General features: G+C 42.3%; 1 protein-coding gene across 5 annotated transcripts in view; it reads left to right on the top strand.

Moving 5' to 3' along the window:
* Positions 1-22,638, top strand: part of BIRC6 (baculoviral IAP repeat containing 6) — a 709,573-nt gene that overhangs the window by 442,896 nt on the left and 244,039 nt on the right. For all 5 annotated transcript variants that reach the window (XM_073627731.1, XM_073627734.1, XM_073627732.1 and 2 more), the window contains exons 56-58: positions 777-920; positions 8,637-8,766; positions 20,728-20,859. In XM_073627731.1, the coding sequence (XP_073483832.1) occupies positions 777-920; positions 8,637-8,766; positions 20,728-20,859 (406 nt within the window). The remainder of the gene's footprint in view (positions 1-776; positions 921-8,636; positions 8,767-20,727; positions 20,860-22,638) is intronic.

Raw genomic sequence — 22,638 nt, 5'->3', positions numbered from 1 at the left:
CTTGCGGTGCGTTTTGTGCCCATTCATTTTGTATGAGTTAATTTACGCCGCATCAAAAAGGTGCAGGCATCCCTTTCTTTTTTTTTTTTTTTTTTTTTTTTTTTTAATAGCTGCATCGGAATCAGATTGCATGCGGCCCAATTCTTGCAATCACGCTGCATTTTGCGACCTGGGATGTCATGAATTTAAGATTAACACAAGTTACATGAACAGTGCGATTTTCAATGTGGTGCAGGAAACGCTCAGGATTCACTGCAATTTTGGCACTGCATATATTTGAACCTGACCTGGGTTTAAGATGAGGAAAGTTGTTTGGATTTATTCTTTTAGTACATTAGTGATTTTGCCCTTGCTTCTATGTTTTGTTTAGAATCATTTCATCCAAATAGTCCACATTAATTATGCATTCAGAACAACAATCCCTTTATGTGGGGGAAAAAACCCTTATTGGGTGGTGTTATCCAATTGGGAGCACTTTGTAGTTATTCTCTGCCTCAGCATGGCCCCTGGACTACTAGTCAGAGCCAGGAAATTAAAGGTGTTTTGCAAGCAGTAGTTTACCTAAGTAAATCTTAGGTTAGCTATATAGTGTTTTTTTTTTTGTTTTTTTTTTTTTGTTTTTTTGCATTCTTTTTTACATTTAGTATACTATTATTAAAAAGTCAATTGTTGCTGTATTGCAGTAAAAAGGACACTTTTTAAATTTACAGTTTCAAAATGTTTGAATACAGAATTTGAGGATACCTAATATAAACATAATGGCCTTTCATTTACAGGTTCTTTGTGAGTTGTTCCAGTCTTCACCACAGCGTGGAAATCTCCCAGCATCAGGCAATATTTCTGGTTTCATCCGAAGACTCTTTCTGCAGTTAATGCTAGAGGATGAGAAAGTAATCATGTTTCTCCAGTCTCCTTGTCCTGTAAGTATATTTCATGATTAAGTCCTTGATGCATTGTCTTTATTAAACGTTGTATTGGGATACCAAATGGGTAAGCCTGGGATTTTGCCATTGAAAGGCTGAGTTGTTAACTAAACCATCACATGTTTATTATATGTGTACAGTTGATGAAACTGCCACACATTTCAAAGATGCCTGTCTTGTCTAAGCAAAGTAAATGGTTTTAGTAAAGATATTTGTTCTGTCCTTTTTTTCCACTGCAATGGATAGGCCAAAACGCATGAGCCAGTATTTCAATCCCTGCTAAAGAGCCTTTTCCACATTTAATACTACCATGTTTCCCCAAAAATAAGCCCGGGTCTTAAATTTTTAATTTTGGCTACCAAAAACAGTAAAGCTTATGTCTTTATTTCATCATGGGACACAGAGCCACAGTAATAACTGTATTGGTTATATGGCACCTTCATGTCATAGGCACAGGCACACCCTGAACAGGAAGTTCAATTCCCCATATAACCCCTCCCCTTACCGGGATTACCTCAGTTTTTTCACCAGTGTCTTAGGTGTTGATCACGAGTAAAGATGTGCTGTGCTGAGCTCCGCTGGAATATTCCTTACTGGGGCAAGCCATGCAACCAGATCCATTCAAAGTGTCTTTTCCAGACTGAATTGAATGGTACCTGGGCCTCGTGTCCAAAGAAACAAGGTTTTACCTGTAACGCTTCTCTTTTTAGAGAGCCGGACCCCGGGATCCAGTATTTGGTTTTGTCAGCCATATTCATGGCGGGGTGCTTTTTACAGGCCCAGGGCTGTGGATCCCCTGATAAAAAGGGGGCCCCTGTCCCTGAAGGTTTTTTAACGGAGCTCACCGTGAGAGGTGAAGATTGGATGTAACCACAGAACCCTGCAGCTGGATAAAGGTAAGGGAGATTCCTAAGGAATCTTTCTAATCCTTGTGGGTTTTCTCCTTTAAGTAAATGTTGTCATGCCTATAGTTACCACCGGGGGCTGTCAAGAGCATGTGCCTGTTCCATGCTTGTCAGTCTCGTTCTGTGTACAAGCTGCACGCTTCCTCCAGCCCAAGCTCCAGGTAAAGTCCTGGGAAAGGAGGGGGGGGGGTTCTCCTAGGAATGCCCCCCTACCTGAATAGCTTTCCTCCAGGCAGAGGGAGCATGGCATCAGGCGGCAGTATGCCGCCCCATTACGGCGGTTCCCTTTGGCAGCTCTTGTCGTCCTCCATGTGGTCCGGTCAGGATCGGAGCCTGCTCCTGCGAGAAAACTATCTTTTTTTTAAAATAGATGAGGGGGGGTCGGCGTGGTGGGTGGTTGGAGGAGGGGGGGGGGGCTTAGCGTGCTTCAGCGTCCACAATGCAGGCTGTATAGCTATAAAATGCACCTTTTTTTCAGGTGCATACAGCTAAAGGAGGGACACAGCAGACAAGGTGGCATGTGAGTGGGTGACACAGGCATTCCCAGGCACATTTACTTAAGCATCAGGCTGAGCTTAATAGCAGCGGCAGTTGCTGGACTATTGCTCAGCAGTGTGTGCATCTTTTTGGTGGTACCTCTGCGTTTTTGCTCAGCACTATAACCAGAGGAGGTGGTTCAAATGCCACAAAAACCAAAGACACAAAGGGGTCGCCCTTAGGTCCTAAGGAACCTCCCTCTGCAACACCATCCCGATCTAAGGAGGCTGGTCAGAGAGAGCCATCGGGGTCATCAGGGGCTGCAATTGCTTCCGACACTTCAGCCCCTGTCTGTATAACTGAGCAGGTTTTCTCCTCAGCTATGAGTGGTTTAGAGGAAAGATTAGTGGCTTTAATCACGTCTTCACAGAGTGGAAGAAAACACATTAGGTTCCCTTGTATCACCCAGGATCCTCAAATGGATGAACTGTGGGAGGGGGAAGATGTTTTCCCTTTAGGGGACCGTGAACAGGCTGATGGTTCCTCTTCCAAGGAATCAAGTGGGGAAGGACCTTCTTAAGCTTCACATGCTGAGAAGTTGCTGGTGCATTCTCTTACTGAAATGGTCCACTCCACATTTAAGCGACCCTTAACAGAGTCGGTTTATAAGCCCACTTCCTGTTCGGATTCATGCAAGCCTTGCGTGCCTTTCCTGTCCATTCATTACTAGAAAAGCTTATGTATTGTGAATGGGATCACCCAGTTAAGCACTTTCCCTCCTAAAAAATTTTCAAGACTTTATCCTATGGAGGGAAAATTAACTAAGATGTGGAGTATACCAGCAATTGACTCTGCTATATCCTCTGTGAATAAGGGTTTGACTTGTCCTGTTGACAATACACAAATGCTTAGGGATCCAACTGATAAAAAATTGGAATTCCTGTTAAAAAAAACATTTTCTCCTTGGCAGGTTCAGTGGCTCAACCTACAGTGGTGACAATTGTGGTATGTCAGTCCTTGAGAGACCATTTGAAACAAGTTCTCAAGGTATTCCCTGAACAGCAGGCCCAGGAATTAGCTGAGCTGCCAGCAGCTTTGTGCTTTGCAATTGACGCAATCGGAGATTCTATTCTTCAAACCTCTCGCCTTACACTTTGGGTTGGTACATATACGTAGAATCTTATGGTTGAAAAGTTGGTCAGCCGAAGCGCCATGCAAAAAGCTCCTGGCTGGTTTTCCTTTCCGTGGTGAAAAGCTGTTTGGGGAGGATTTGGACAAATATATCCAAAAAATATCAAGTGGGAAAACTACCCTTTTGCCAGTTAAGAAAAAGTAAATGTCCCGCATTTAAACAGGCTCTTTCTCCAGTGCCAGGGGCATCAGCCTCCAGGCAGTCGCGACTGCCTCCATCGTCAGGTTCAAGAGGTAAACCTCAGGGTCAACCCAAGGGACAAAAGTCCTGGGGGAGGAAACCCGCAAGACAGAACGTTAAAGCCTCCTTATGAAGGGGCGCCCCCGCTCGCTCAAGTGGGGGGAAGACTTCTGCAATTCTCAAAGGTTTGGCAGGAGGGATTTTGGGACAGATGGGTGGTCCCCCCAATAGCTCTAGGTTACAAACTAGAGTTCAGAGAATTCCCGTCCCCTTGTTTCCTCAGGTCAAATGTCCCCAAAGATCCAGAGAAAAAGAAGTCTCTTTCTAGCGTTAGACCAACTTTTGTTGCAAAATGTGATCATGGTTGTTCTCGTGGAAGAGCAGGGGTTGGGGTTTTATTCAAACCTTTTCACGGAACCAAAACCAAATGGGGTTGTCAGACCCATTCTAGATCTCAAAGATCTAAACCAGTTCCTGAAGATTCGCTCTTTTCGCATGGAATCAGTCCGACCAGTAGTCTCCATCCTACAAGGGGGAGAGCTTCTGGCATCAATCGACATCAAGGATGCATACCTGCATGTCCCTATTTTCCCCGCTAATCAGAATTATCTGCGTTTCGAAGCAGAAAAACTTCATTTTCAGTTTGTAGCCTTACCTTTTCGGTCTAGCTACTGCACCTCGGATGTTTACAAAACTTCTGGCCCTTCCTCTGGCCAGATTAAGGAATCAAGGTATAATGATAATGGCATACCTAGACAACCTGCTTTTGATAGACCGGTCGGTAGTCCGCTTGGACCAAAGCATGGTCACCACAGTCAACTACCTGGAATACCTAGGTTAGGTTCTCAACCTAGACAAATCTTCTTTAAAGCCAGTAAGATTAGAGTATTTGGGTCTGGTCATAGATACAGCCCAGAAGAAAGTTTTTACCCCAGGCAAAGATCAGCGCCATAAAGGAGCTGGTTCAGGGGGTCAGGGCAAAGAAGGGTCCCTCCATTCGCCTTTGTATGAGGTTGTTGGGGAATATGGTGGCTTCATGCGAAGCAGTTCCCTATGCTCAGTTCCATTTGAGACAGCTGCAAAACAGTATCCTATTGGCCTGGAACAAGAAGATTCAGGCACTAGATTTTCCAATTCGTTTGTCGCCAAAAGTGCTCCAAAGCCTCAGTTGATGGAGCATATCCGAGAATCTGCAGCAGGGGAAATCTTTCTTACCGGTTACCTGGAAGGTGGTAACAGATGCCAGCCTTTTAGGTTGGGAAGCAGTCCTGGAAGAAGCGTCTGTCCAAGGGAAATGGTCCAGAACCAAAAGAACCGTGCCCATCGACATTCTAGAGATTCGGGCAGCGCGTCTAGCCCTAAGGGCCTGGACATTCAGGTTGCAGAATTCTCCTGTCAGGATTCAATCCGACAATGCCACAGCAGTGGCTTATATCAATCACCAAGGGGGCCCCAGAGGTCAGGCAGCCCAGGGAGAGGTAAACCATATCCTAACCTGGGCAGAAAAACTTGTGCCATGCATTTCGGCAATCTTCATTTCAGGGGTAGAGAACTGGCAGGCAGACTAATTAAGTCGCCAGCAGTTGTTCCCGGGGAATGGTCTTTTCACCCCGATATCTTCCTGGCTATATTCCAAAGATGGGGGATCCCTGATGTAGATCTGTTTGTGTCCAGGTTCAACAATAAAGTCGACAACGTGTCAAGAACAAGGGATCGACTCGCATGCGGAACAGATGCGTTGGTGACCCTGTGGGATCAGTTCTCACTTATTTATGCATTCCCTCCTATTCTGCTGCTACCTTGACTTCTTCGCAGGATCAAGCAGGAACGGAAGTTGGTAGTTCTCTGACCCCAGCGTGGCCCAGAAGATCTTGGTATGCAGAAATAGTAAAGATGGTGGTAGGGGCCCCAAATCAACACTAGCTGCTGACTTTTAATAAGGACACCTGCCTGTCCTGCGATGTCTCACTGCCAGTTTCCTACTGCACATGTCGCGCAGCGCTTTGTGAATGGCCGGCTGTCTTCTGGGACACACGTCCCAGAAGACATCGCGGGAGCTCGCCGAAGAAGAGGATATGACGTCCTGCACCGCGGACCAGATGGATCAGAAGTACAGGCTGTACTTCATAAAAAGGTAAGTTAGAAGAAAAAAAAAATTTGAACTAGCCAAAAACGAGGGGTGGAGAGGTGGTCTTTTCATTTAAGACCACCTCTCAAAAGTGGGTGGAACTTCGTTTTAACATTCAAACTTTTTATTTTTTTTATTTTTTTTTTCCCAATCTTTAACATGTATTTATGTTTCACATAAAAAGCTCAAAACTGGGGAAAAAACACTTTGTACATATTTCATGTCTGAGGTTTAAAACTACTTTAACAGCTCAAGACTTTTCGACTGAGTGATCAATTTAAAAAAAAAAAAAAAAACTGCTCTCCAACCTTCTTTGCCTGGAATACTTGGCAAAAAAGATAAAAGTATTTCAGAGTCTGATTCCTATTTTGCTAAAAGCCAGAAAGGCCACTTCCAGGGAGATCTGCACCTGGAAATCTTATTTTGCCTGGTGTGAACAGTCTTTTCAGTCCCAGAGATTACTCTGTGCCTTGCATTCTGGCATTTCTGCAAATGGGTCTTGACCAGAACTTGGCTCTAAATATCTTTAAATTAAGGGGCAACTATTGACTTTATCCATTCTTTTTCTAAGTCTTCTGGCTCCACATTCCCTTGTATTTAAAAAAAAAAAAAAAAAGTTTCCTTTATCAGGCTCCCCCTTGCAGCAACAAAAATCACTTGCTAAATTAGCAGGGGAGTCAGCGCTCCACTGGGAGACAAATGGTCATTTAAAATCCATAGAAGACACATGCAGGAGGGTGGTAAGCTTGTTGGGGAAAAAAGACGTGTAGTCACCGGCAGCTCCTCGATGGGTATGGGGTCCCCTCAAGACATGTAAACCATAAAGGAGGGTGCCAGATCAATCTGGTGGAGGCGGGACCTCAAACATGTTGAAGCCTGCCCCCCCACCTGTTCTTCCAGCCTGTGGACACAATGACGATGGCTCTGGATGCTCCTGGCGTGTGCTATTGCAGCTACTCTCCAGTCCATCGAGACCACTGCTCCATTCTACCAGCCCTTTGTGCAGTATACAGCAATGGACACCAACTGTGTACAGCCACCAACCTTGTCTTCTGTTGATACTCATTGTTTTACTAGGTGGACTTAGAAACTTTTGCAGGTGCAGCTTTTGGCCACCAGGTTTTTTCAGCGACACTCTGAACTTGCAACTTTTTGACCCCTGTTGTTTTTTGGTTCTGTTTGCCCAGTTCTGTTTGCCCAGTTCTGTTTGCCCAGTTCTGTTTGCCCAGTTCTGTTTGCCCAGTTCTGTTTGCCCAGTTCTGTTTGCCCAGTTCTGTTTGCCCAGTTCTGTTTGCCCAGTTCTGTTTGCCCAGTTCTGTTTGCCCAGTTCTGTTTGCCCAGTTCTTGCTTGCCTTTCCTATTTTTTTCTTAGGGACAACTCATGTTGTTTGAATGTGTAGCCTGCTTACTCTGCTTTAAAGGAGAAGTAAAGTCAAAGATCTTTTGGCTATACTTCTGGGGATCACAGGAGTGCAGTTTGTTTGACAGCACAGAGCTGATCCAGGCTATGAAAAGATCCTGACCATATGGTCGTAATCTACCAAGAAGCCTGGACCAGTAGCTGGCTCAGCCCTTCAGTGAGCCACTGAGAGCCCGAGCCAGCTGCTCCCGCCCCCTCCACAACTTAGCTCTCTAGTGAGCGCTGAAGGGGACAAGAAGAGAGCCGGTAAATGTCAGTCACCAGCTCTCTGCTCATGGAACACTGAGAACTGATTAATCAGCGTTTTTTGGTCGCTCGTTTCTCAGTTTTAGAGCTGATGAGGTTAGGCTGCAGCATCGGACTGATGCTACTTCTACTTAATTTACTTTTTTTTTTTTGCCATACTTCTACCCCCCCCCCCCCCTCCTTTTTTTTCCCTTGGTTTACTCTGCATTGCTTGCTTCAAAACTGAGGTTTCAAGGAGTGGGGAAATGCCCTGCAGAGGAGTGTGGCCTCAAAAGCTTGCCAGTGTTCAATCACCTGAAAGTACGTGCCTATAACCCATGGTGTATGAATATGCTATGTCCTGTACGCCAAGATAAGGAATTTTACAGGTAATTCAGAAATCTTTTTTTTTTTTTTTCTTTTTGGTGTGTTTATACTCTTCCTTTAAACTAAAAAGATATGAGCTACACTTTGATTTTACGGTGTTGCAGAGGAGGCATATATGAATAAGAATGTCCTGTGTACCTTGGCCTTTACTGTCCAGCAGATGGCTGAATAGGCTTACATTAGACCCTATTCAGTCTGTTATAACAAGCTTTTGTGGATATAGTAATCGACTTAGAAAGACACAATCAGTTTAGAAGTAAAGCCGCATGATGCTGAAAGAACAGAAATATTGCACATTTTTTTGTCCAAATTGGAATGCCTTAGCTTAGATTAGCACCTGCTCTGTGACATTGCAGTTTCTGCCGATATAAGATTCTGGGGCACTGGCATAAAGACTGCTTTATGTTTTATATATTAAATGCTTATGTGCTACTATTGTAGATTTGAGCAATATGTTATGCAAGCTTCTTTTGTACATCCAGTAGAAAAATGGTAAACAGGCTTATAGATACATGTAGGTTTAAAAAAGAAACTTAAGACTTATGTAGTTTGACTCATACAAAGTAAAATGACTGTTAATTATGCACATCATGGTCACACAGCTTACAGAACTTGGTCCAATAATGGCTTTACTTGGTTTCATTCTATATACATTTAGATAGAAAAGCATGTGCAACCTACCTGGCAAATAGTTGACCTAATAGGACATTTTTGACAGCTTGGAGAAAATCTCTCAACACAAAATAAAATGTACAGTTTATAGAAGCCACATTTATATTAATGGCCTTTTTTATTCCAGTTGTATAAAGGCAGAATCAATGCCACAAGTCACATCATTCAACATCCAATGTATGGCGCAGGACACAAATTTCGTACACTACACTTGCCCATTTCTACCACATTGGCAGAGCTTCTGGACCGTGTCTCAGGTAAAGTTTCTGAAACAGTTTTCTGTATCTCTATTTTTCAAAGCCTCATGTGTTTTTTTTTTTTTTTACCTGAATTCAAATTGCCTAATTAAGATGAGATCCAAAAAACAGTGATGATAATAAAGTATATGTAAAACAGCCCATTCAGTTTAAAATAGAAATGAAAGGCAAAACATTTGTGTGTGTATATGTGTGTGTGTATGTATAATAAATATATATATATATATATATATATATATATACATATACATATATATACAATTATAAATGCATTTTTTCCCCCATTTGTTTTTTTTTTTTTTTTTAATAAGTGATCCCTTACCCTCTGTTAGCTTCATAAGTAGCTCAAAGAATTGAAGGTGGAGTAACAGCACCACACTGGGCTTTCCAGTAAATAGCTGTGTGTGGGGAGTCGGGACAAGTCTGATCACTGGAGGAGAGCAGGCTGAGCTTCCAGCATAGCTAGAGAACTGACCACCACGGTGTGCTCTCAGGCCTATTGTGGTCGGTTTTTGATCACAAATCAGAGAGGCTGGCAGGAACACCTGGGATTTCACATAAAAACAGAGAACAGGATACTTTTTCATACAAGTACATGGTACAGCAGGCACTCATCAAGAATATGAAATGTTGCGTTTACAGATTCTTTAATCTTTGTGCTGCACACCTTTAAGAAAAAGCATAAACTGTATTAGCTGCTTCTCAATTGACTCACTAAAATGTGTACTTTTGAAAAGGCAACAGCTCTTTATGTTAAATTTAATAACCTACTTATTATTTCTCCCCAATATATTGGAAAAGAGTGTTGAGGGTGCATATATTCACAGTACCAAACCGAGCCAAAGTTTAGATTACTGCCTCAGAGACCCGCTTTTATCGCAAAGGACTGAGAAGTATGGAAGAACTCAGTTGTTATATAGCTCCTGGGACCAGGCAAACCAGGTCAGATTATCAAAAACAGTATTGGCAGCCCTTCTGAATTGTTTGAATCTAGCAAGAAATGGAAGTGTGCATATAAGCAGGGAAATATACAAAACTATATTAAAGATCCCTGGCACACTTTAAAGCTAGCCAGCAGAAAACCTAAGTATTCTTTTTCAACTGCTCAGATTAATATGAATGCTTTTGTTGCATACGTTTGCAAATACATATACACTATATTGTCAAAAGTATTGGGAACCCTGCCTTTACATGCACATGAACTTTAATGGCATCCCAGTCTTAGTCCGTAGGGTTCAAAGTTGAGTTGGCCCACCCTTTGCAACTGTAACAGCTTCAACACTTCTGGGAAGCCTGTCCACAAGGTTTAGGAGTGTGTCTAAGGAAATGTTTGACCATTCTTCCAGAAGCGCATTTGTGAGGTCAGGCACTGATGTGGACGAGAAGGCCTGGCTCAGTCTCTGCACTAATTCATCCCAAAGGTGTTCTATCAGGTTGAACTAAGGACTCTGTGCAGGCCAGTCAAGTTCCTCCACCCCAAACTCACTTATCCATGTCTTTATGGACCTTGCTTTGTGCACTGTTGCGCAGTCATGTTGGAACAGGAAGGGAGTAAGACTGGGATGCCATTAAAGTTCATGTGCGTCTAAAGGCAGGCACCACAATACTTTTGACAAAATAGTGTACCTCTTATAAGAGAAGTCCCTACCACTCTATCTTGAGTTCCCAACTATGGAACATATATAGCAATGCACCAGAGAGCAGGCTCACCTGGAGGTGGTCTTTTTTTTCAGTAAAACTGTATTAAACAGAAAAACAAAAATATATTATGTTGCAACAAGTTTTCTTTTTTTTTTTTTTTCTCCTGGTGGTCTGGCCAGCAATTTTTTTTTCATATTCCTTTAACAGATCAAGCTGCCCAGCAGTTAGACACACCATTTAACAACTAATGGGCCTGCTTACATTGGTCAGCTTTTATTACTGTATGCATACCTTTATCCCAAAAGGAAAAAAAAACTGCTTAAATGTTCAACTTTAATTTGGTAGTCACGCCCATCAAAATCTGCTAGACCTTCTAGCCCTACTCTCTTCCCAGATTGCCAATGCTGTTGTCCAAAGTTGTCTGCATTCATTCTCTATCCAGAGTGGAGCTTATCTCTAGGACAAGAGGTGCATTTCTGGCTAGATCACAGATGAAAATAAAAGAAAAAAATTGAAATAAAAAGATAACGAATGCAGCCACCGCATTTAAGGATTGCTAAGCTGCAATGTCCTCAATTTTTTGTTTTTTGATTTAATACTGCTTGAAAGTGGTTGTAAACTTCAGACATGAGTAATGAACAAAGCACATCCCTCTAAAAAACTGCGCTATACTATACTATAGATGAGAAAATGCATAGAAATCAATCAATGCAAAAATAAATACAAAATTGCATCAAATCCTAAATGTACAAAATGATAGTAAAGTCCATAACCTCAGAAATCTAAAAAGTCTATAATGGAGATGGAAAGAGTCCCATGATAACTTTTCATAAGAGCCAGTGTGGAAAGGTGAGAAATTGAAAACACCCCTCACAGTGATCCTCCACTACCTAAAATATGCACTTACCAGATTGCAAGCACAACAGGCATGTATATAAAGCCAAATCAGGGTGTGCAGCTAGCACTTGAGCAATCCTCTAGACAGCGTAATGGATGATACCCAAACAACCACGTAGTAGGCTGTATCCAGATCTCCCGCTATAGTAGAATGACCCTCTGTGCAGCGTGGCTCCAAGCGTATAAAGGGGCAATGCAACAGCCCGAATTCAAGGACATAGGGATGAAGAAAAGGTGGCCATAGTGTAATTCCGATAAAACAATTTATTAAAATTAAGTAGAAAACTTACAAGTTCATAGTAAAAACAGAGCAGTTTGCCGGCCGGCAAGTGAGGGCCTGTTCTGGCAAGGTGCGATAACGTCAGAGCGTCAACCTCCTGACATACGTTTCGTCTATAACTGACGTCGTCTGGGGAACGGGCGACGCTCTGACTCATCGCAATACATGGACAGGTAAAACCACGCCCCATTGTGACATCTCAGGGGCGTCAGATGTAAACAACCAATCGTTTGAAAGGATTGAATCAGGAAACATCCACGTGACAGGAAGCTACCCTAAAAGCAATAAACCATACTGAAATCATATGAGGATAAGATAATAAAATCATAACAAGGGCTAAAGCTCAAATATATGTATTAAACTTCTGGAAAGTTCATAAGAATAAAAATTAAATTAAATTGGCCACGTTGGATAATCAGTCATTAAATGATACACTGACACAAACCCATATCAGCCAAAAATCTATTATAGAACAGCATTGCTCCATCGTATGGAGAGGAGGAGCCTGAAATGTGTTAGAAAACGGCATTACGCCATCTTGTGGAAAAAGATGAAAGTGCCACCCGAAAAAAATTAAAAAATGTTTTATATATATATAAAAAGTTCCACTCAGAAACAGTGACCAAAAGAAGGGAATAAGTAGACGCAACGAAAATGGCCATGTCTAGACTTAATACATTAGTTAAACCCTCAATGGCACATAGCTAGGTGTGAAACGTATGGGAAGCAACACCACGCCATTGTAGAACTCCATACTAGACTCCCACCCCTAAAAAGTGGTCCGGTGATGGTAATGAGTAGATGGATACGTGATAAGGGGAGTAATAAATTGTACTTATAAGACGTCATAAGACACCCACGAAACATGAAAAATCATATATATATATATATATATATGAACCAAATGGAGGAATATTTTTAAAATAAATTATATTTAAAATAAATAAAATAGTGATCGAAAATTAAGAAAAATAAAAAAATATGAAAAAATACATATATAGGAATTATTCATACCTATATATGCATATATGTGTAATGCGTCACTGAGATGTCACAACAAGTTCACATAGACATACAGGGTGGCACCAACATGTGTAATCAAAAAACATATTATATAAGGGATGGCATTACTAAGCATTGTCAATAAACGCATTCAAGTCTACCTCTAAGTTCAACCCAAACGGTGTGTAACACTTAATTCTGTGTATCCAAGCCATTTCAAGGCGCGAGATACCTCGCACCAAGGATCCACCCCTCCAAGGACATGTAAATTTATCCTCAAAAATATAGTTTTATCTGGATTCTTATTGTGGACTTCCAGGTAATGTCTAGACACGGGGTGCTTGGGAAAACCATTGAGGATATTTGTCACATGCTCATTGAGTCTAACTATAAGGGGTCGTTTGGTCCTGCCCACATATTGTAGCCCGCAAGGGCATTGGAGCAGGTACAAAAGTAGTGGAGCATGTGACAAAAGGCTTGATCATGAATTCAACCTGAGTGCTGCTAGACCTAAAGGAATGAGTTCTCCTATGAGTACAACCATTCAGTGAGCATATTCTACATCTCCTGCATTGGTAAAATCCCATGAGACTGTCAAAGAATCCCCTCTTGATGGTAGGGGGATCAATGATATTGTTGGCAATAGTGTTCCTGAGGGAAGGTGCCCCTCTATAAACCACCTGTGGTTTGTTAGGAAGGATAGTATTAAGAGTGGGATCACTGGTGAGAATGTGCCAATGTTTCTTAATCATTTGACCGACAGATCTATGTTGGATGGAGTATGTTGTAATAAAAGGAGTGGAAGGCACCCTAATGGTATTGGGCATCTTTTCCTTAAGTAGTTCACTTCTATCCATGCATGATACCTCTTCTAGAGTGTTTTTGAGGAGTGTATCAGAATAGCCCTTCTCCAGAAACAATTTGGTCAGGACGTCTGCCTGCAGGAGAAATTCACCCCTGTCGGAACAGTTACGTCTCAGGCGGACGTACTGGCTCTTTGGCACCGACCTAATCCAAGCCTCATGATGACAGCTGTTAGTGGGGATATATGAATTATGGTCGTTGCTTTTAAAGTAGGTGGTAGTAGTGAACTGACCCTCTTTTATTCGGATGGTGAGATCTAAAAAGTGGATCTCATGCTGGCTTCATAATTGAGGAAAATACCTCTGGTGTTGGTGTTGAGTTCTCCAAGAAAGGAGTCAAGATCAAACTTCTCTCCATCCCATAGGAGGAGGATGTTGTCTATATACCTGGCCCACAGAACCACCTGGGGTTTCTGTTGGGCATAGACGACATCCTCTTCCCATAGGGCTATAAAGAGGTTCGCCAGACTGGGGACATACTTAGTCCCCATGGCGACTCCTCTGTCTTGTTTGTAAAATTGGCCTCCGAACCAAAAATAGCTCCGAGATGCGGCGAATAGATTAATCACATGACGTGAGTCTTTTATATAGGAAGGCATCTTATTGACAATTGGCTAGAGAAAAAAATCAATATACCTGCCCACCCGGGACGTAACAGAATCAATGCCACTTACAATAGGACGACCTGGGGGGCAGGTGGGATGTTTATGGATCTTGGGCAAATAATAAATCACCGCGGTCCCTCTAAAGTATGTACTAGCCTCAATCGAAAACTCTGTGTGGATCTGTCCTCTTTGCTGTCTACCGGAGTTACCTGTAGGCTGACACATTGACCTCCCACGAGACAACCCCCCCCCCCCCCCCCCCCCACCCCTATCCCACGTACAGCAAGTTTCTCATAGCCTCAGCTCTGTATGTTTTTCTATGAGGCTGTGTACAGGGTGTTGTGTCCCTTCCCACTACTCAGCTATCAAATTGCAGGGAACTCTTTGCTCTAGCTCTGCAGTGTATGTGAGACGTCAGATTGCCACTCCCTGCTTTCTGCTGCTGAAAAAAAATCTAGATAGGCACAACTTATGTAGCAGGATTTTTTTTTTTTTTTTTTTAATCTTTAAGGTATGCGGGTTGTACAAAGTGGCATAATATCACACACATCGACCATCAGCATCAAATGATAGGCCATAACAGTAGCCCGTCAAAAAATGCTAAGTACATTAATTATATTACAGTCAAGGTTCCAGTACAGTGTCATGGTAATTCAGGAAACTGTGGTCTAAAGGCTCCACAACAGATATAACCTGTACATTAATCTGAACCACGGTGGGAACCACCTAACTGTAAAGAGGGTTAATGTTATTGGACATATGTATACCATTGAATAAGAACAATAAGGAGTAAGAATGACAACCTGAGAGGCATAACACCCTTATATCTGGCTAACAGGTAGTAAGCCAATGTACTCCAGGGGACTAAAATCAAGCATTGTACCTGATATAGAGTGTGACTCTTAGTCCTGGATTCGCAGGAGCAGCACCAGTGGAACACCACAAACCGAGAGAATTTTCTCTTTTTTAGGGACTGAAAGTGGATGACAATGGGGGAAAGAAAGATAAGAAAGACTAGAAGAAGGAACAGTAAGGGGGTAGAAAGTTCTGGCAAGGTCGATGGCCCAAGGCCTTCAGATTCTCTTATAGCGAGTCACTCAAAAGTAAGACTTGTAGTAGCAGGATTTGTTTCATCTCTGTGTATGACCTGGGACTAGTCACATCACTGGGTATAGGTAAAGGTTTACAACCACTTTAAGTACCAGATTCTTCATGGCCATTTTGTAGCTGTTACGATCGTGGGAATTCTGTTTTTATACTCCACAGTTGAGGGAGAGATGTAAAACACGGAAATTATGAAGTGCTCTGTCCAAGAAGTGACCACGGGGTCTCTTTCCCAGGCTATGAACCTATCTACCTTGCAGTTGTGATAGGAAACTTTCAATCTATGTTTAGTGGTCCCCACCAAGGACAGATTTGAAGAAAAACATCCTGATGGAAAGATCCCTCTAACAAAACAATTCGCTGAAGACTCAGACAGCCCATGGCAGAGCTGAAACAGACTTGGTTGGAGATGATTTTCTCTATCCAGAGATCTATCTGCTGTTTCTGTAGAGTCCTGTTTTTGAACTAAGTGAAGGGGCGGCTTGAAAAGAGACTAAATCCCAGAATGTGCATGCAGCTTCATGGTATCAATCTGTGATGCAACCAAATATTGTACCCCTGTAGCAGAAGAGGTCATCTAAGAAAAACATTGTTGATCTGGTACTCAGAATAAGGCTTAAGCCTCATACACACGTACAAACTGACAGCTCAGGTCGGAGCCACTGTACTAACTGTCCGATGTTGGTACAGCGTTCTCCCCTGCTGGGCTATTGTGTTCCAGAACACTCCAGTCAGCGCTCTCAGGCATTGGCTGAGAGTGCTAATCAAGAGCTGGTCGCCAGAACTTTTGCAGTCATGACCCTTCAACAGAAGCCAGCCAAACGCCCGACTTCTGGCGGACCGGCTGCCGTACACACTGGCTAAATGTCTGCCGGTTTCTATTGAACGGGCTGATGCCCCCTGACATTTGGCCCATGTGTACTAGGCTTTAGGTATTCCAGATAGTGGATTTAGGTAAGACTTCAGGAAATTTATGAGCTCTCCAACATCTTTCAGGGATTGCAGGGGGACCTGTAAGCTGATCGGTAGTTCCTGACTAGATGCAGTCCGTATCAAGTCATAGAGATAAGCAGTCAGAGGCTGCTGGTCCTCAATGGTGCTAGTACTGGGCCCAGCATTTTTTGTGAAGTGCCAAAAAAAAAAAAAACGTATTGATCAAAAAGGTTATCTCCATCCTCCTGTTTTTTCATGGGCTCCCAAATTAAATATTTGGGTATAAATATCTCCTCTCCAAGTTCTTTTCTGGTTCAGGACAACTACAATGCTTTACTACAACATAATAAAACTCAATCTCTTAGCCTTTCAAAATATAATGCCTCATGGGGGCCAGTAGAGCCGTGAATTCAAAAATTATCTTGCTACCAACTATTTTCTATTACTTGAGGGCTCTCCCTATCCCCCTTCCTGCCTCAAATTTCGAACAGCTGCAGTCAACTATTAACTCCTGTATTTGTGGCAGGAAGAAGCCTGCTTTTTTTAAATGCCATTGTGTACAATCCAAAAAAGCCTGGCAGGTATGAGAGTTCCCAAACTCAAATTGTACAACTTTGAAAGGATTTGAGACCATAAAAAGCATTGGTGATCTCTGTCACCAAATAAACTCTGGACATATTTTGAGCAAATTTTGCCTGCACATCTGCAAGGAGCTATCATCCTTGGTCTCCCACTCTCGGTCACTCCGTATCTTACTACAAAAGTAGCTGTTTTAGTATGGACTGCACTCCAATACCAAGTTAACCCTGCAACCTCAACGGTTTTCTCAATATCCATCAGCTCCCTTGAACCATGTACAGACAACCTATCGATTAACAATCAGAACTTTCTACGCTAGGTCAACTATTTGAGGGAGAAGCCATGAGCCCATTTTCAACATTACAACAGCACTACGATCCTTCCTTCTAAATATTTTTTTTTTTAAATAAATACCTGCACTTTCGCTATATCATGGATTATGTTCCAAAAGAGGAGATCTTACTCCTTTGTGAGTTTCTGTCGTTCTACTCCAAACAGCATACAGTGCCTTGCAAAAGTTCACCCACCTTGGCTTTTTACCTATTTTGTTACATTATAGCCTTTTAGTTCAATGTTTTTTTTTTAATCTGAATTATATGTGATGGATCAGAACACAATAGTCTAAGTTAGAGAAGTAAAATTAGAAAAATATTTACATAAAACTATTTTTCAGAAATAAAAAACTGATAATTGGCATGTGCGTATGTATTCACCCCCTTTGTTATGAAGCCCATAAAAAGCTCTGGTGCAACCAATTACCTTCAGAAGCCACATAATTAGTGAAATGATGTCCACCTGTGTGCAATCTAAGGGTCACATGATCTGTCATTACATATACACACCTTTTGAAAGGCCCCAGAGGCCACTAACCAAACACTGCCATGAAGACCAAGGAACTCTCCAAACAAGGGACAATGTTGTTAAGTACAAGTCAGGGTTAGGTTTTAAAAAAAATATCCAAATCTTTGGTGATCCCTAGGAGCACCATCAAATCTATCATAACCAAATGGAAAGAACATGGCACAACAGCAAACCTGCCAAGAGACAGCCGCACACCGAAACTCTTGGCCCGGGCAAGGAGGGCATTAATCAGAAAGGCAGCACAGAGACCTAAGGTAACCCTTGAGGAGCTGCAGAGTTCCACAGCAGAGACTGGAGTATCTGTACATAGGACGACAATAAACCGTACGTGCCATAGAGTTGGGTTTTATGGCAGAGTGGCCAGAAGAAAGCCATTGCTTTCAGCAAAAAAGCGAAAAGGCGTGTGGGAGACTCCCAAAATGTATGGAGGAAGTCTGCTCTGGTCTGAGACTAAAATTGAACTTTTTGGCCATCAAAGAAAATGCTATGTCTAGCGCAGACCCAACACATCACATCACCCAAAGAACATCATCCCCACAGTGAAACATGGTGGTGGCAGCATCGTGCTGTGGGGTTGTTTTTCATCGGTTGGGACTGGGAAACTGGTCAGAGTTGAGGGAAAGATTGGATGGTGCTAAATACAGGGATATTCAAAACCTGTACCAGTCTGTGTGTGATTTGAGGCTAGAGCGGAAGTTCACCTTCCAGCAGGACAGTGACCCCAAACACACTGCTAAAGCAACACTTGAGTGGTTTAAGGGGAAACCTGTAAATGTGTTGAAATGGCTAGTCAAAGCCCAGACCTCAATCCATTCGAAAATCTGTGGTTAGACTTGAAGATTGCTTTTCACAAACGTGTTGCCTTATGAGTTTATGTGAAATCTCCATTATTAACTGTAAAATATTGTAATAATGAATATATTTCATTTAGCTGGCATCTATGAAAGCCGGGCAAAAAGGGTTTCATTTAAGCTTTTGCTAGGAGCAGAGAATGTGGGCCAAGGCTTGTATATACAAACAATGGAGAGCCAATTCCATTGTTTTACACCTACTCTTTTAAAAGGGTCCCATGCTGGGATAGGCATTGGAGGGGGCCCAACCCCATAATCAATACCTAACTTCCTGGGGAAATTCATTTAACTCACTTGGCCAGCATAGTCACAAGGATTTGCATGAAAGGGGACCGACTTATGGAGTAAGCCCTCCAATCGTGATCCAAGCTAGGCCAACCCATGAGACATCAGCCTGGTTTGATATACTCAGAGCCAAGGGAGAGGTAATGCTCTCCTTCTGATAGACCAGCAAGCTGAAAGGAACTTGAGTAAGGATGGGTAATTATAGGAAAGGAATGCCCGTTTACTTGTAACTAAATATGTGTGTAGATTACTGTATTGAGGAATATACCCTGTATTCCTTCATGTAAATACTTTATTTCAACCTAATATTTTCTTCCTTGTTGTAAGTCGATAGATGATTGTGTATTAGCTAGACTTTCAACTGCTTCCTAATAAATGTTATTATATTTGAAGCTTTCACTCTTGGTCGAAAGAAACTCTCATTTAACCCACATCATATCTATGAGATATGAAAAATCCTAAATATAGATTTTTAAAGGGTAACAAGCGCAAACCATCCTACTTGAAGGAGCTGGAGCTGTTTTGCAAGGAGGAATGGGCAAAAATCCCAGTGGTAAGATGTGGCAAGCTCATTGAGACTTATCCAAAGCGACTTGGAGCAGTGATAGCCGCAAAAGTTGGCTCTACAAAGTATTGACTTTAGGGGGATGAATAGTTATGCACATTGACTTTTTCTGTTATTTTGTCCTATTTGTTGTTTGCTTCACAATAAAAAAAAATCTTCAAAGTTGTGGGCATGTTCTGTAAATTAAATGATGCAAATCATCAAACAATCCATGTTAATTCCAGGTTGAGAGGCGACAAAACACGAAAAATGCCAAGGAGGGTGAATACTTTTGCAAGGCACTGTAAACAAACTAAAGGTGTCTCCTCCGTGTACCACACTCTGAAATGTCAAAAACCAATTAACAACTCACTCTATGCAGAAGTGGGAACAAGATCTTCCATCCAACAGAAGTGGCTTCCTATGGGGGCGCTCTGTGGGGGAAGGAGGGAGGGAGGAGCCAATATTGCCAGTGGAGGGACCCGAGAAGAGGAGGATCGGGGCTACTCTGTGCAAAACCATTGGACAGAGCAAGTAAGTATAACATGTTATTTTAATCCAAAAAAAAATTAAAGGTTTACAATCGCTTTATCTGCTGTTATTAACTCCAATATTCAGCAAGATCTAGCTATGACCCTACTTCTCTTAAACGCTGAATGTTGGCCACATACTTGCAATCTTTTTATTGTACACTGTCTAAACACCGCCAGAAAAACGCTAGAAGTGGCGTGGAAACAAAAAAAAATTTCCAGACCCCACCCTTTTCCTGCACAACTTTAACAAGCTCAATTTGAATTCATGTTTGCACTTGAAATGGAAAACAGGAGTCCTTTTGATCTGCCTTGAAGGACGTGGTCTCAACACAGATGCTGCACTGTCCTTTGGTAGCATTATGTGATGAGCTTCCCTCTCTTATGTATTCACCGACCAACATCACTCCATCTTCCCCCATCCTAGTGGTTGTGCACAAATTAAAAAAAATCTGCGTGGCTGCGCACCTGGGATCTTTCAAATGTATCTTTATTCATGACAAATTTATATCCATAAAAATAACCTGATAAACCACACCGCGAGAGGGAGATATGGTTAAAGTGATCGTTTAGGATCGCAGTTTATTTTTTAAAAATATCAAACGTGTCTTACCGGCTCTAGCGCAATCGATTTGCAGAAAGCAGCCCTGATCCTACTCTTCTCAGGTTCCCCGTCGGCACTTCTGGCTCCAAAGATATCACAAGGATGGGGTCCTGGGGACAGGGAGAGGCTGCAGAAGCTGGAATATGTTACATGTTCCACCCTTAAAACGGATGAAATATGTAACATGTTCCCAAGCTTAACTTATCAGAATTCCAGGCAAAAAGTTTGTCTAGCTGATCCTTCACATGTATTTCTACAATACATAATGTGCTACATACTGTTTTTCCTTTAGGAAATGAACAGATTACAATTACCAGTTCAGGTTTAAGCTGTGTCATTAGGAATGCCACTAATTGTTGTGAAACATCTTTTTGTTCTGTAGATACACCTAGTATTACTGCGAAGTTAATAAGCGAACAAAAGGATGACAAAGAGAAGAAAAACCATGAAGAGAAAGAGAAAGTGAAAGCTGAGAATGGATTTCAGGATAATTACAGTGTGGTTGTTGCATCAGGTAAATGTGCAACACATTTTTTACATAACTGTTGTAGATGAACTTTCAATATTTTGGCGACAAGTATATATTTACTTTCTGTGAAGCATGTAGAATGTTCTAAGTAGCTACTGTTGCCGATTGTATCTGTCATATTTTTTTCTCAACTGTAAAGTGCATGTAGCTGGCAAGATGTGTGTAAAATGCACCCACTTGTCAACTGGGGCAATTTTGAAATTTTTCATGTTAAGATTCTGCATTTTTATTTCTAGAAAATTGCTCAGCACCCTTAAATAGTATACATTTTCTGAAAGCAGAGACAATTTTTATTTTTTTTTCCACACTATTTGCAAAGTCGTGTACAGGACCGGATTAACATAGGGGCTATTGGAGCTGCAGCTCCAGGCCTCTTATCTTAAGATAGGCCCATTTGCCAAAAAAAAAATCACCAAAAAAAATCGACTTCGAGGGTCGTGGCTCAGCGACCAGGGGTCAGGTAGCTGAAGATCTACCCCACCACTGGTGAAAATTTGGTGCCCCCATCTATGGTTCAGGAGATACGGTGCTCCTTGCGCAGCCTGTCAGAAGCTCCTTACAGGGCGCCCAGTTTAAATACAAGCTGGCACACTCTGTTTGCAGCAGACTGAGAGGTTGAGCTCACAGTGCCTCTCCTCACTTCTTGTCAGAGGTACTTACCTTAATGGACAGCTTGGAGCCTGCAGAGTTTGACAGGCAGCACCGCCTGTCAAACTCGCCTATTGATTTCAATGGGGCCACTCTGCAACTGCAAGCCAAACTCGCTCGCAGTAGCAGCATAGTCCAACAATGTAAAACTACCATTCAACAATGTAAAAAAAAAAAAGGAGGCTGCAGTAGCACCTCATGAATGCCTGTTAGCTGCTGCTATAGCACTCGTTGAAAAGCAATCATCACAGATCACTTTTCAGAGGGCAGATAGCATTACCGCAAATGTGAAAGAAACTTGAAACACATGTAGCACGGCCCCTTTGGGGACTGCTAAGAATTACCTGCTTATCTGCACGGCCATGACCAAGTGAACCTTCCCACCTAACACTCTTGGTTCAGACATCCTGTTAATACTATAAAGCAAGAATCAAGCAACTCAGTAGTATAAGGTTCTGAAATGTGTTACTTGAACCAAATAGGAAAAGTTATTTCACAAAGAAAGGAGCAAATCTGCTGAGCTGTGATAACAGTGCCAACTCAGCAAACAGACTCCTGACGAAGACACAACAATGTTTATATAATGAATAATGCTATATGCACGTGGGGTGTGTGAACACGCCGGAGCTCATCCTTACTGATGAAAACAATAGATTCCAAGTGGTGAAGGCCTAAGGCATCTGAGTACAGTGTTCCAGCTATGCAGTAAAGTGTTCTTGGGTAGAGATGTGTGCGCACTGTGTTCTGTAATGGTGGTAGTGAATAGATAAAGATTGAGCAGTTTGCTCTCTCACCAACGACCCAAATCGATCTGCAGTCTTCTAGATAGAAACACAGATGACAACACTCCGGCAATGTATCCTCTGTCTTCGCCTTCTGTAGTGACTTAATCCACACATCCGCACCGATGGGTAGGCGCTGTAAATTATGCTTGTAACAGGATGTTCGACAGCGGGTAGCAGGTCTAGGCCTCTCAACCTCGTAGTGGAAGTGGGCGTTCCGCGTGGTAGGCTGTGACCTCTCTCTCTGTCACACAGAGGTCCATCTTGAGTCAGGCCCAGGAGGAAGAGAGCATGCGCAGGCTTCTAAGCTCCTTTTATCATCCCTCCAAGCAAC

Source organism: Aquarana catesbeiana, linkage group LG04 (assembly GCF_042186555.1).
Source record: "Aquarana catesbeiana isolate 2022-GZ linkage group LG04, ASM4218655v1, whole genome shotgun sequence".
Classification (NCBI taxonomy): Eukaryota; Metazoa; Chordata; class Amphibia; order Anura; family Ranidae; genus Aquarana; species Aquarana catesbeiana.
Note: the sequence above shows the minus strand (reverse complement) of the source record. Positions and strands in the feature narration are given on the sequence as shown.